The sequence below is a fragment of the Neopsephotus bourkii genome, unplaced genomic scaffold (genome assembly GCF_033783945.1).
Source record: "Neopsephotus bourkii isolate Nb327-2 ecotype Australia unplaced genomic scaffold, CSIRO-AGI_Nbou_v1 NB_1493, whole genome shotgun sequence".
In the NCBI taxonomy this organism is placed as follows: Eukaryota; Metazoa; Chordata; class Aves; order Psittaciformes; family Psittacidae; genus Neopsephotus; species Neopsephotus bourkii.
This window is the reverse complement of record NW_026901969.1, coordinates 4,436,832-4,452,740: the sequence shown is the minus strand read 5'-3', so window position 1 is coordinate 4,452,740 and position 15,909 is coordinate 4,436,832. Positions and strand designations below refer to the sequence as shown.

Sequence of the window (15,909 nt, the reverse complement as noted above, 5' to 3'; positions counted from 1 at the left end):
CCAGCTGCCTTTGGAAACACATTCTTTGGGCACTCATGGAGACGACCAAGGATTATTCACTTCTATCCATCTGAGGCAGACTCAAACCCTATTAGAATACAGAAACTGGCTGGAGCACTCGAATGCATCTGCTATGCCTTACATTTTTTTCATGTGATCTTACATGGGCAAGAAAGTAGATTTAGGTTGTGGCAGCAAGACAGGCAGAGCAATTTATATAGAAATACTGTAGTTAGGGACCATAATTCTCTAATAACTTGGATCCCACAAGATGTTCACAAGGTTTTCTTGCTGAAATTCAGCTCTTTCTCTGCTGCTATTATAGTTCGCTCAACATTTGCACAAAACATGCCTTGCCTTCCCTGGGAAAAAAAAAAACCTACCAGGAACTGAACCATGCTTTTTTTTTTTTCTTTTTTAGTTTTTTTTCCAAAGCTCTTCATTAGTCTCTGTGTCTGGCTAAGGTAGAGTAAAAGAAATAAGAAATTATGGTCCAGGACATCTTCCACTGCAGTGATGTAATAAGGAAGTAGAATTTGAGAGGGGGTGATGTGGCAATGTGGAGGTGACACAAATTTTCAATACTGGTAAAAAAAAGGCATATGTGGAGTTAATCTGTTCTAACAACACTATGGTAATTATGATACCATCCCTTGGCATATCTTCCTCGTGAGCCACAATGAAAGAGGGAGAGGATAAGGGAAAGGAAGAATTTGACCCTGAATTCTTTTTTGTTGAGTTCAACGGATACTTTGACTGAAAGCTACTCAGAGTAGAAGAGGCAAGACTGTGGCTGTAAATCTTCTGTTCTTTTCAGTGGGTTCAAGGTGAGGCCCACAATGTTTACACAGATTAACTGCATACTAATAATTTTTCCTTCTTTAAGAACATTTCAGGTTCAAACCACGAGTCAAACCTTGTTGGATTAGAACCATTTAGCCCCTATTTTATCAGTGTCTCTGCATTTACCAAGCTTGGGAATGGCAATCAGTTCAGTAATGCTGTTCAATTTACAACAATGGAATCAGGTTAGATGTGACATTTTCCTAAGTTGCATTTCTGTTTGTATGTATTTTCCTTGTATGGCTGAACAACAGTCTTCCTCTTCTCTCAAAAGAAATGTAACATAACACTATCTCATCGTCTTCTGCCTGTGTAACATTGATTCACATTCCTATTGTACCAGATAGGCTGGGTTTGAAGTTTGATGTCGGAAGTATAGAATTAGAAATGTCCTCATCTGAAATGAAAGGCTTATATGGCTACTATAAATCTTTTAATAGCATCACAGATAAAGGGAGGAAAATTAGATATCAGTCTTTGTAGATCAAAGCGTTAATTCAGATCCCTGTGAAAATAACTGAAACTTTAGCAGTATCAAAAGCAGCTGGACAAAAGATTGGCAAATGATCTGGAAACTGTGTTAAACAAGTACAAATTTTTAACATTTTTTAAGATTTATTTTTGGAAGGGAAGATAGCCACTAAGTATCCTAACTTGTTAGATCTTATTCTTCCTAACAACTGAGGAGGACTACACAATATAGCAGGCTTGATTAATTATGTGCAGTTTTGGCTTGTGCTTTCTACATATCTTTTGAAGTTGAAGGTTGTTTTGAAACGAAAAGTTGTATTACATGAAAGTGAATATTCAACATTTACTAAAAAGAGCCAGGGAGCTCTGCAGATATGTGAAACAGGCCTTTGTGCAAAACTGTAGCTCCTTAGCCAGGTCAGAGTGATCCCCAGGCTCCTGTACTTTAATAAGGGCTGTGAGTGCCAGGGGACTAGCATGGGTTAGAGGTCTGTGTCTGAACATCCAGGTTCCTTTAAACTGACAGCAAAGGGAGCACATGAAGTGTCAAAATATCCCATGGGGTGACTGCATTTTTTTCAAGACCACACTTCAAGTGAAATATTCTTTCCAGAGCTGATAAAGCAGGGGTTCTGGGAGAAATTATGCTTTTTATTGTACCCAGAAATTACAACTATGAGACGTCTGGGCCATTGCTGAACTGGTTCAGGTTGGCAATTGGATCCCTGAAGCTGGAGGCTGTCCTGCCCAAGAACGATGGTCATCCATCACTTGCCTCATTTCATCACTGACGTTCCATACTTGTGATACTTTCTTAAAACATGCTGGAAAGACATTGCCCACAGGAGTGTGGTCTAGTAATTTTACAGCTTTTTGTCAGATTGTATGCTCTGCTAGTTGCAGCATTGTTTCCTTTCCTCCAGCCCAGATTTTGGAAATGAGCCATCTAATGAGGACCAAAACATGTTTTTGTTCTCTGTGTGTTTCTTTTATCAATTTGTCTGCTACTGGAAAGTTTGACCCTTGCTATAAACATCAGGTCTGCTTCTCTGACTACATTGTGATTGCCATTTTAATTGTGTGGGAATGTTAATCTTCAGTGTGTGTGTATCTTTTAAGTACCAGATGCCGTTCAGAATTTTCACTGTATTGCAATGAGTTGGCAATCGATCCTGGTGCAGTGGGACCCTCCTGCTTCATCCAATGGTGTAATTACTCATTACATCATAACAGTTGAAGGAAATTCTACAAATTTTTCATTTTATGATACACTGCATATTTTTAGAAATCTGCCTTCCAATATTACCTATCAATTTAAAATAAAAGCTGCAACGTCTGCTGGTGGTGGTGAAGAACAGATCTGCAATGCTACTACACTTCCAGAAAAAGGTAACAAATTATTCAAATTAATCCTATTTAATTTAAATGGTGACTATGAAACAAGCAGACCAAAATACCAGCTTCAATTCAGGCAACTAAATCCTTCTGTTGTTTAAATTTCTTGCTAATAGTGGATGAGAGAAACAGGGCTTCCTGTTTGTCCTGCTTTAGAATAAACTTGGTGTTGAGAATTAATTGCCATTTAAAAAAGCACAGACTACCTTTTTCTGTGTTAAAATTAAATGGCTACTTTATTGATTTCTGATCACCTATTATTTTTCTGTCTTATAATCTCTGCTTTACTCCTTGTGCCCTTAACATATTTGATATTGTGCATCTGAACAAAAACTTGGGAGCAAAATTTTTCTTGTTTTGTTTCTACCAGAGCCCAATGCTATGACTGCATTGATTGACAATAAAGCTGTTCATAGTTTGTGCAGTTCAGAAGAATTTGACTTCTTCAAGCAAACTTTGTCATTCCTGTCGATGGATAGTAATTTTTAACAAGAAAGAAAATTGTGAGCTAAATCCAAAGAAGAATTTAGGCAGGCTTTTTGGCATTGGAGTACAAAATTCTCACCCAACGTGTGTCCTCCTTTCTCTTTCTATGCACACTTCACATTTCATCCAATCCTGGCTGTGCTTTCATTTGAAACCTGAAACCTGGAGATGAAATTATATGCAAAATATAGTGTTGCTTCTGTGTAAATAGCTATGTGCCTAGCTCCTAAACTGAAAGTGGAGAGGAACCGCAACCCCAGGAAGCAAATGCCTGTTTCAGTTCTCTTCCCCAGTCAGGGATGATTTCTACTCTTGAGATTATTTATCTTGGGTTAATTTTCTTCTTCAGTGATCTTTTAATATAAAAATAAAAAATAATGCTCAGCAAGCAGGACACAGAAAAAAGTCTTCGCTTTCCTACTGAATTACAGGAGTGATTACAACATTTATTTTGGTTTGGGTTTTTTTTCCCTTCTTCAGTGGCATCAATTCAAGCAGTGGAATTGAGGAGCTCTATAATTCAGGACAGCTGGATCACTGGGAAGCATGGGGGTGGAATGGGGAAGCAAAACTGTATCCCCTGATGCTTAGAAACCAAACCTAGCTTTTGTAATATTGAGTAACTTAAAAGATGAGTTGTGGCTCTCATTCTCATATACATTTCAACTGAAAAAGTGCATTTTGCTCAGTTCTGTCAAATAGTAGCCTGTATCTGCAAGGGGGTTTAGGTTCTGGCTGACATGTGGAGGAGGGCAGCAGAACCCTGTGCAGACATCTAAACATTGAGGTCAGACTTACCCTTACGTTCAGACTTCCTGTTGGTGTCTTCCTGAGTGCATACAGCTCTTCGAGTTCAACCTTTGGATCTCTCCTAAGAGGATCTCTCCAAGATGTCATTTCCACATTTCTTACAATCAGACTTGAGAATGTGCATGTCTCAATGAATCTAGACCATGTCTGTATCACCAGCTGAATTACTGCTGCTTTGTTTCCAGATCAAATGGCTGAGCTCCAAATGAGGACAAGCAGAGCAGCCCTTTGCTGGTATAATATGACCAACATGGTGAAAACAGACAGTGTTGTACTGTGATGACTGACCCTCATAATACTGTCCATTCCACTAAAGCCTGGACACATTTCCTATTTTTGAACTATAAGGTGGCATATTCATACCTGTTTATAGTAAAAATGTTCCTTCTAAATTCCCCAAAAGCAACAGCTCCCCTACAAATTCTGCCATTTTCTGATGCCTTCTGCCTGGCACCTTGGTGATTTAAGACTTCTGCCTGAGTAATCCACTCTCTTGTTTGCTCAGAAACTTCTGTCCATCAGCAAGGTTTCTAATCCACCCTCGAAGGAAGTGTTAAGTATTAGAGATAAGCATGCTCATATCTCACAGCATTGGCTGGAAATACTGTAGTGAGCTTAACTACTGTGCTGAACGTGGATGCATGTGATCATGCATCAAAGTACAGTTCTCAATTGCAGTTCAAACTCTCTACCCTTTCTTTTAAATCAGGGTTTCTGACCAGCAAACCCTGGCTCACAGTTCAAGCAAGACTGGAATGGGTATGCAGACAGGTGGGCTGATGCATGATTAAAAACTGGACTTGTCCAAAACCTTCAGGTGTTGGACATGGTCTTATAAGAGGCATGTTACCCTCTGGTATAGATAGCAGGAAGCTTCGTGGCTTCCTCACTTCTTGGAGGATGTGGGAAAGGCTTCTAGTACTATTAAAGAAGCCTGGAACCTAGGAAAATTAACTATTGTGATTTCTGAGAAATTTGGAGTTGGCTATTAGTTAGTGCTCAAAGAGAGCCTGGAGGAGCTGTAGATGTGGTATTAAGCCTGAGCTTGAGAGGCAGACTGCTAGCCTGTTGTGGTATATGTAACACAGAGTTGTACTAGCAGGAGAAAAAAAGAACATACTTTATTTTGTACCAACATGTGGCTTATGAGTCTTATCATGGGGAGTTTTCCTAAGTGAAGGATTTATAGGATTTATACTACACTACAGGTTGGGTTTTGGGGGTTTTCGTTTGCCACATAACACTGGGCAGACCCTTCCTTGCTGTTTTAGCATTGGTTTACATGTTGCTTAGTCATATTTACAACAAACTAGTTATTATTAGGACATTTCCTTCACTGTGTGTTTGCATGAATTGTTTTGTAGTGACTGGGTACTAGGAATTGGAGATTCATGGATGGGAATGGAAACAGTTTTATAGCTGTTGTCAACTTCTTATTTATGGTAGTCTAAGATTAGTCACAGCATATGCAGCCAGCACTGAGTCACTGACAATGCATTTATTTCTGACATAAAGTGAAATCGAATTTGGCTCAGTGTCTCACTGCATAGTGTTTGACCTTTACATTCTTAGCAAGTTTATTTGCCTTTTTTTTTTTTTTAATGTAAACTTGTTCATCTCTGGGTACAGTTAAATATGAATCATGGAGATTAAATTTATGAGGAGATTTGTAGTTTTGTCTCTAATCTAGCTCCAATGTCATGGTAAACCACCTTTTGTAGGCTGCAGTATGTTCTAAAAACTGTCTAACAGTAGTATTACTTTGTGATTAAATATATTATAAAGGGTATGAAAGATAATATAGCAAGTGTATGTGCATAAATGTGTTAAGATTTTATGACTTAATAGCTGGATTATTTTCAAGAAAATGCATATATTAAAATCTCATTAAGGTTGGGTGAATTTTTAGAAGGAAGAAAGAGCCATAAAATGGTAGGAAAGCTCTCCAAAAGTCATGCTAAAGCTGTGAAGTTTCAGTTAACTCACAAGTGCGGGACAACTGTCATAGTAACTCAGTTAAGAATAAAAATAAAACAGTTGGGGAGTTCAAAGCATGAAAGAAAACTGCTGCTTCTTTCAGTCTTTTTAATTTAGATTTTTCTTGATAGATTTTTTTATTCTTCTCTGAAAATATTCATTGTAGTGATTGTAATATTAAGACGTGCAGAGTAATTTTTCCCTGCTTACTGCTAGTCCTACTTAAGTAAGTGAACACAGTGTCTTGGAACAGGTTGAGGCCCCTGTTGTACTATGGTGACAGTCTTTACCATTTGTTTTCTACTGTCCTGCGTTTAGCAGTAGCAGTCATTTTTCTCTTTCTTGGTAGCTGGTGCAGTGCTGTGTTTTGACTTTCGGGCTGGGAACAGAGCTGATAACAATGATGTTTTGGTTTGGCCAAGGAATTTGTGAGCCTCATGCTCTGCCAGGGAGGAGAGGAAGCCAGGAGGAAGCAGAGACAGGACACCTGACCCAAACTGACCAAAGAAGTATTCCATACTACACCATGTTATGCCCAGGATGTAACTGGGAGAGTTACCCGGACTGCAGGGTTGGAGGAGGTATTGGTCGGTGCTTGGTCAGGCTGGGGGGGCGAGTTATCGGTCGCCTGGTGATGAGGTGTTGTATTCTCTTCCCTTGTTATTTCCATTATCGTTATTATTATTGGTGGTAGAGGTAGTGATTTGTGTTATATCTTAGTTACTAAACTGTTCTTATCTCACCTGTGGGAGTTGCATTCTTTCTGATTCTCCTCTCCGTCCCTCCAGGAGTAGGGGGAGGGCAAGAATGGGGGGGAGTGGGTGAACAAGCTGTCTGGCTGGGGTTAAACCATGACATCTACTAATCAGAGATTCATTCATAACTTACATTTAAAAGAAATATGACTAGAAATTTGCCCAAAAAGCGTTTTTTTTTATTTAATCGGTGTGTAATCTTGCTGGCTAAACTAACTTGTAGCTCTACACAGACATATGTGCATAAATGAGTAGTGTCTCAAAGAATTAGTAACGGGAAAATTTCTTAGGTTTTGGTGTGCAAGAAGCAAATTAACATTGTCTGTTGTTCTGCACAAAATGTCTTTTGTCTCTAGACAGGAGAGCCTTTAAAGATTCTGTATTTGTATCTCCAGGATGGAAGTGTCTGTTGGAAAATACGGGCCTTTGTTTCATCTAGGCCTGCACAAAACATAGCAGGAGCTTAAAGCCATCTTCATATCCAATCAAATTCTCTGTTTCCTTCACCATAAATCCATGTCTTAAGACATGGCAGCTCTGAGTTGGAGTTGCATGGATTTCCTCATTAGCTTGGGAAGAGAACTACAGGTGACCATAATTCACTGGAAAAAATATTTAAGCTTGTACCCTAAAGGGCTCTTCAGGGCCCCAGCATGGTATGCAATGCAGTGTGCAGTGAAGTGTGTTGGCCTGATAATCCAGAATGATTAACCTACTGCAGAGCCACAGCATTGAAAATGGAAGAGCTTCAGTGTCCCCTGTCACTACTACAGATAGAGCAGTGTTCCACATATGTTCAATCAGTGCTGAAAGTTCATGTTTCCCAACTGCATTAAAGTAAAAGCATCCAAAAATTATGGAGTGAATCATGACTAAGAATCTTTGAAACACTTCTATCCAAGATGACTGAAACTGACTTTTGTTTCCCAACTTCAATTTTCTTTATGTAATGAGGAGAGGGTTTTTTTAGATTTTTGCATTAGTTGTTATGTCCAAATGTAAATTAATGGATTTGATGTTGATGTCAAATCTTCACTAGACCAATGCAGGTATCACTTGGTTGCTGCCAATGAAATTGTATTGATGTTATTTTTGTAAGCAGGTGGATAAAAATAGAAGAATCATATAGTGTAAGATGAAAGAATTTTTTTTGGTAAGGACTAGGTCAACTCTGCATTAAGTATAAGAAATGATAGTGATGTATACATACAAAGCTGACACTAAAAGCATTTACAGATCAAATGTATTGTTTACTGAACAGTAGACAGTGGTCCAGTTTGTTGGAAAGCTGAGTATGCTTACTTAATTTAAAACACGAGTACTCACAGCTTTTCGCTGCTTTTCTAAGCTTATCTTAAAGATGTGTATTTCTCCCTAGATTTGTAGGATTTGATTTGTCAATGCTTAGATCCCACAGTTAGAGACTCTTTTCTAATGGGCCAAGGACTAAGAAATACGGTCCAGAGAGGCTTTTTAAAGACATGTTCTCAACTTTGCAATTTCCGTTAAAGCATGTCTGATAGTATCACTCCCAAGTCACAGGAAAAACAGCCTGCAGGTTTTTGTGGTTTTATGTTAGTAAAATCATTTGGGACCTATTTGTGATGTCCTTATTCGTACTGATCAGGAATTTATATCATGACCCCTGAAGCTAGCAGTCTATACTAAGGTAGTATTTAGTCGGTCAGGGTTATCAGCTTAACTAGGGAACTCCTTTGGGTAACTAAGCTTTCAAAAACTAATAATCAAAGCAGAATATTACATTTCTTTGCAGATACCTCCATTTTATAAAGTCTTTTGGTTGTGTGCCCGTTGCTATCTGTTCTACTTTGTTCTTCACTTTCCTCCTATTGATGCTCTTAATACCACCCAACAGACTTCTAGGCTGCCGCTGTTCTTTTAATCCAAACTCCAGCTACAAGCAGCTGTTCTGTAGGCAGACTTTTTTTTATTAACTTTGTTAGGAACTATGCCCTATCATGTTACCGTCTTCTGTTCCCGGCCCGCACAGCTGTAGTCATTGCTTTCCACAGAAGTCTTTACAGAAAGCCATAACTTTTTTCTTTCTCAGTAGTTTCTGTGTGTGTGTGTGTGTTTGTCCTTTCCCGCCCTTAGGTTATCTTTGTATTGAGAAGAAGACTTTTTCTACCAGATATTTCTGTTGGTTCTCACCTGGCCCAGTTCAACTTGATCCGAGTCTTTTCACAGTCCTGGTGCCTTTTCTACCAGGAATTGTTTTAATTTAGGTTCTCAAATGAAAACTTAATCTCAGAGGCATCTACCAGCTTTGGAAAGGCTGATTAGCATTGCAGCCAGATGAGCATAGGGAACCAGGCCAAGATCTGTGAAAGTAACTTCTATTTAGGTGCTTAGCTTCCTGTCAACTTCAGTGGGAGTTAAGGCACATAAATAGGTTTTAGGAGCTTAAAATCCAATGTGGATCTCGCTTCAGGCATTTTCTGTTGGAATTTGGCCATCAAGTGAACAATGGTGGATGAACCTGACAATACCTCATTCCTCCTCTAGTCCAGAAACTGAATTCACCCATATTTCATGGCCAGCTTCTCTGCCAGCACTCTGGCTGGCTTTCAGAAGCTGAATTTCAAGCTATTAAGTGGAAAATGATAGAATGAATTGCAACAAAAATTTCAACTTTGAAAAACTCCCTACTCCCAGAACTGGCTGCATTATAGCAAATGCAATATAGATCAATAGGTAAAGACTGTCAGATACGCGATGATGAGACTTTAAGGATCCTACCCATTATTCTTGGGAAATTTAAATATAGAATTGGTACTAGTATGCCAGCTAGCTAATCAGAGCACATTTTGTGTTCTACAGCACCATGAACACAGCCTTTTTCATGCTTTTTCTTTAAATGCACCTTTCTAGAAACCAGGGATAATAATCTAGTCCCTGTTAGGCACATATCAAAGCAGCAGTGTTTAAGAGCAGATACATAAATCTTCGTTATGCTTTCAATTTAATCTGAAGGAATAATTGACAAAGATGCAATTTTTTGCTTTAATTGTTTTTAGTGTGAACAGTGATCACTTCATCATAGTTGAGTCATGTTTAGAAAATTTAAACAAGCTGCATGATTACTCTAGGAAGCATGGAATGGTTTGTTCAAATCAGTACCATCTGTGGAGAGAAAAAGTTGGGGAAATTTTAGTCATTCTTGAGGAATGGAAATCTGATTCTTCATGCTAGAGTAATTGTAATCCTCTTTGTATCTGTAACCCAATAGTGTAGTTGTCTTGAAATTGTCTCATTGAACACAGTCATCAAGTGCAAGAAACAGTGTGCCACTGGGTGTCACTGCTCCTCACTGTGACCCTTGAACCAAACCTCTAATTTGCTCCAAACTCAGATCACATCTTTTCATATGATCTAATAAAAGATTACACTTAGATTTGGCTTGTCTATGGAAGCAATGGGATAAAATTGACTAGATTTTGAACTGACTAACATTTAGGGCTCTGATTACATTTTAAAGGTCTGTGTAGGCATTCTCAGAGAAAATTTTCCTGTGTCTTCTCCTGACCAACCCTTTCTTTCATAGGTTAGAAATACTTTTTTTTATGTGGTTCATAGTAAACTGAAAAAAATGGTGACATAAAATAGGAATAACAGCTTTTGCATGAAAGAAGTGTTTGTCAAATATGTCCGAAATCATGATACCTGCAAGTTGATCTTTCACAATGATGGGTTTCATGTAGTGTTGTCAGGAAAAACTTACATGCCAGCTTCAGCCTTGTTGACGGTGATGTATATGGGCTCCTTCTGCACCCAGTGGGAAAAAGGATGGAAAGGGAAAAATAATTTTTCTGCCTTCCATTCTTTCCCCTGCTCTCTGGGAGTTTGTCTTTCCACCAAATACAAGGAGAGGCTGGCTTTATTAGACTTTTCTAGGTCTGTGTGACAGTGCACAAATCAGAGCCACTGTTACTATTCCTGATAAAATTCTAGTTCTGTGAAACTGCCAAGGATCTTTTCCATCTTTACTGCAACATTGCTAGCTCCCAGTTCTTTTTAATGTCATCATCCATATTGAAACAGAGCAAAAAGTGTATTCTCCTTGAGAATGAAAGCCCATCATACTACCTAGCAATGGGCATTGCTCTTTCTGCCTGCGACTAGCCTCTTTAACCTGCCTTGTTTTAAGTGCAGAGGCTGCAGTTGTGCCAACCATGGCTCTGCCAGTTGCACATTTGTGAAGTGAAGGTACGTGTTTCCAGCATTCTCTTGGCAGCCACCAAGCAACCAGTTACTATCCACTTTATTCCAAGACTCTGTTTCAGTATTTGATCCAGTCTTTCATGTGAATTGGAGTATAGTCCGATAATCAGTTTTCAGCAGATGGAAGTTAGCAACAGTAGACTAAGAGGCATTATAGCCAGTTGTTTCTATCTCCATGTTGCATACTTTCACACTTTTATTCCAAACCTGCCAGGTCTGGCTGTTCCTATAGCAGCAAGAGTTCCTGGAGTTGCGTACCTGGGAAGGTGAGATCATATTCTTTATCAAAAACAGAGTAATCCCCTCTGAGTAAGAAGGAGGAGAATTGAATTTTCTAAAGTTCTTTTAATTTTCACCTGTTCTTATGTCTTTGGAATTGCTGACACTTTATTTTTTAATTTTTGTAATATGTAGTAATGCGTCTTAAAAATACTCTAATTCAAGTTGCGAGTGAGACTGGATGGTAACATTCATTTCACTGCAATAGTTTTATCCATTCTATCCCACATTTTATCATCATCCTAATTGAGTGTGTAGTGTTCATTTCTTTTCAGTATCTTAACAGATATTAATAACTTATATTACAACATGTTTTTTTAAGGAAAATACAGATTGCTTTTATAGTAACCATTGAAAACTTCTCTGCCTTTATTTTCCACTAATTAGTGATATAACTAAGTCCTTTCTTATAATTCACACAAGTAGCAAAACTAGTTTATAGAGCTATTATGAAAATATTGCAGTGTGGTGATTTTTTTTCTTTTGAAAGGGGACAAACAGTATTGCGTCTCCAAAACTGATCAAGCAAGAATATTACTGCCTGGTTTGTTTTTACGTGCTACTTCCTGTACTTCTCTTCATGCTAATAACAATAGAGCAAAACAACTTTAATTTTCATGTCAAGAAGTATGATGATGATGAATGCTGTTTCTAGCAAAGATTTTTTTCTTAAGCAGCTCGCTCTTGTTCTGTCTCTGGTTAGTGTGTAGCAGGGTGGGAGCATACAGGGCTATTGCAAGCTGCAGTGTCGTGTACGTGTGTGTAAGCTGGGTGTAAGGACAAGGAAAGTGCCCATGGTTCCTGACCCTGGCTCGTCTCCTGCAGGCTCCACCTGCTTTGGGCTCATTTGAAGAGATGTGTATTTCTCAACCTTTCCATCATCTCTACTTGCTTTAACTCGGAATTCACATTTCTCGTTAAATATTTGTATTTAGTGAAAAAGTTTCAGCCTGTTACATTATGGTGATTTTTAGAAATATATTACTGCAGATGAAAGCAGAGATCATATATTCCCACAAGGATTAAAAAAAAAAAAAAAAGGAAAGGAAAGAAAAGAAAAGAGGGTTTTCTCTTTCTTCCCAGTAACATTGGTCTGGGATCCTTTTATTCTTCCCTAAGCCTTGGGGCTTCTTTAGTTTCAATTTGAGGATGTATCATGTGTTTTTCTTTTACTAGTGATACTTCTTCCCCTAAAGACTCTAAAGCACTCTTTAAAGCTAAGTGCACAAAATGATTTCTGAGCTGATTTCTCTGCACAATTTTTGCCACAGACAGTATTCATATTATCTGACAGAGTCTTAGAGATATTAGCTTACTGTATGACTATGTGATATAGCACAAAACCATATGTTGCATCCAGTCTGTGAGAACTGGGAGTACACTGTTGGCTTAATATAGATGTGGACAAATGGGTGTGCATGTGTGTATGTGTATGTATGTGCATACATGCACTACTTCTGTCTCTGTGCACATGAATATAACCTGTGTATACCCACATATACATATATATATATAAATACATGGAAGCAAAGTTTATGGGAAGTTTCTTTTTTTTGCTTTATGTTGACATACCATTTAGTTCTTCCTGTTGGTGTTTTAATTTATTTGCTGAATAGCATGTAAAGCACTTATATAAAAATAGATAAAACATATTGCATTCAGAAGGTGAAACAGGACACTTACTTAAAAAACCTTGAGGTGTTGCTTGTGGATTTCACATGTTACCAGGAGAGAGGGAGACAAATGAGTATTTCTAAGTGAGAGGTGAGGAATCTCAGCAACAGCAGTAAAAGATCCTATGGGCAGGCCAAAAATAACTTTGCTTGATATGCCTTCTCTCAGCTGGGACATTGCTCCAAATGTAGCATCATAAATGTCACACCTCCCAAAGCTGCCCCTGCATGCCACACCTAAAAGTACTTTTCTTTATTTCAAAAGCTATAGTAAACGTACAATACCTGTATGTGTACAGTGTGATTTACACCAATGGAATTAGTCCTTATTAATCATATGAAACTGAATCTTCATCTTTCGACATGCTTGTTAGAATTTTTTTTCAACACTGGGTAAGAGGGTTATAGTTGCAATCGCTTTTCATTCAAATGAAGATATCTTACAAATGTTTTAATTTCTAGTTCCTAGTGCTCCCAGAGATATTGTTTTTTCCAATGTGCAATCAACAAGTGTGACCTTGAATTGGAGATCACCAAAATCTATCCTTGGATACTTTCAAAACTACAAGATTACCACACAGCTACAGTCCACCCACTGCAGTGACTGGGAAACCAAGGAATGCATTGAATATGAAATGTATCAATATCTATATGAAAATGTGGTGGATGACCAGATGGAAGAGACAGTGTATGGACTGAAAAAATACAGATGGTACAGATTTGCGGTTGCTGCCAGTACAAATGTTGGTTATGGAAGTTCTTCACCTTGGATTTCTACGCAAACACTTCCTGGCTGTAAGTAAGGATGTCTGCCATGTGTAATAATTCCGTAACAATGTGCCATCAACTAAACAAGAACAGTTGGTAGAAGTTATTTCTTCATAGACTTACAATACTGGTGAAGTTATTAAGGATTTATTGTAGCTCTTTATGTATGAAATATCATGATATAAATCATGTGGTAGGTCTAGATCATTGGCAGGGCTTCAGATTGTAATGCCTTTTGTATGCTCTACTATATATACTGCTTACCCAACAGCAGTTTTGTTCCTTAGCCCTACTTCATGTCTTGAATTGGTAAGTGTGAATTTTAGGTTGATACGCCATTTTCAGTACATCTTCATATGTGGGGTGTGTCAATGAAAGTAGTCCTTTTTCTTATTCCTGGACTAAAAATCTGTTCACTAACATTGTAATGCTTTCCTGAAATTCTGTTGTATGATCCTGGTAATAGAATTTAAGCAATAGTTTCAGATTAATTAAGATTTCTTTCCAATACCGTATCCACCTAAAGAGATTACAAGTCAGAGTAGCCATGTAACACCTACAGGACTGCCATAATACATATTAGAACTGTCATGTCTCAGCTAAGGATTTTAGTTTCTAAGAGTTAGTTTCACAGATAAGTCATCACTAGATATTTGAGAGAAGTGAATGTGAGACATAAATTATTTAGGCGGTTGTCATGGGGACATATGACCTTCCCTCCTAGTCTGCAGCCAGCCTAGATCAGAGCACGTCTGAGAGCCAGCCTCTGGCCCTTGTAGAACAACTGGGAACCACCATGACTGGCCTGACTAAACCCCAGCTCCTTCACTCCTTTCCCCTTCCAGATCACAATAAAGATACCAAGGACTAAATAGCTGTATACCAAAGACTGCTTAGTGGTCACATACTTATTTAGTTCCACTCATGTTTTTTCCAATCACGTAATATGAATTCAGGGGGCTTTTATATAGTGCTCATCTCTGTACAACAATACACCCATTTATTTTTAAATACCTCACCGTTTTCCCACTAGGTAAGGAAATATTGTTGTCTTAATTTGCAAATGAGAAGTTGCAGTATTCTAAGCCCCAAAGGGCAAATAGATTTGGACACACATCATGAGAGTGGACATCGCAACAGCCCATTTTTCATGTAAAGCACAGAAGCAGTCCTTGGGATTGAAAAGTACTGGAACCAGCTGCAGAGTCACTTTCATATGCTTTTAGCTTCTTTGTCCAGTGGTTCTTACAGAAATACTATGCCTGTAAATTAATGCAGTATTTTAAATGGAAGTGGCAAAAAAAAAAAAATAAAAAAAACATATAACCCCAGATGGAGCAGAGAATAGCTAGTAGAAGTTGTATGACTCTTGAGCCAGCAGCTCTGGGGAGATTTCTTACTATTAGATAGATAAATTTCAGCTGCTGGTAAGTGCAAATACTTCTCTTAAAGTAATTGCTTAGTTTAGGAAATTTAGGGATTTAAACTGGACAGAGAGGCAGATAACGGAAACACATGTAAGCATATAAAGTTCGGATCCTTTTTACGATTTCCTCTCTGGACAGTAATAATTTGCCTTACGAGAGAACTGGTTTCCTATCAGTCCTACTGAGGTAGTTAAAAGTATAAAAATCTCATTAGGCTGAACAAGCCCTTTCCATGACAGTAGAGTGTCATTTTCAACAGTAGATCCTCTCTGTGCTCTGTTAGCTGGTTTAACAAATGGTGGTGGGGTAGAAGTTAACAAAGTTCCACCAGCCTAAGTGTCTGGGCTTGCTGGCCTGTGTCTATGATAATGGAAGTGGACAGCAACAAATTTCCTGTGAGCTAAATCAGTGACACATCAGGAGATGAACTGCCTGTAAAACACACTGCTGTGGAGTCAAGGAAGCATGGACACTATTCCAGATGTTGTGGTGGGGTGCAGGTCTTTCTGCTGGAGTGATGGCAATCAGCTGAGGGAGGCAAAAAAGGGGAAGGTGATGTGTCACAGCTCGGTAGCCAGCTGGCAGCTCTGGTGTGCTTTAGCAGAGCTGGGAGCCCCTCTGAGCAACAGATGAGCTTTGGCAAGTGCAGGCCTCTAGCTACCTGACCTCATACTTTCCCAAAGAGTCATCCATAGAGATATTGTTAAACCAACTAAAAAACCTTAGTTCCCCTCTTTCTTTTCCAAAGGTAGCACAGAAGAGAAATTCAGGATGCACAGATCC

The 15,909-nt window shown here is 38.6% G+C and overlaps 1 protein-coding gene across 1 annotated transcript in view; it reads left to right on the top strand.

Moving 5' to 3' along the window:
- PTPRQ (protein tyrosine phosphatase receptor type Q) overlaps nt 1-15,909 on the top strand; it is a 127,964-nt gene that overhangs the window by 67,488 nt on the left and 44,567 nt on the right. The window contains exons 42-44 of the mRNA XM_061369360.1: nt 887-1,028; nt 2,434-2,703; nt 13,394-13,726. Of these exons, the coding sequence (XP_061225344.1) occupies nt 887-1,028; nt 2,434-2,703; nt 13,394-13,726 (745 nt within the window). The remainder of the gene's footprint in view (nt 1-886; nt 1,029-2,433; nt 2,704-13,393; nt 13,727-15,909) is intronic.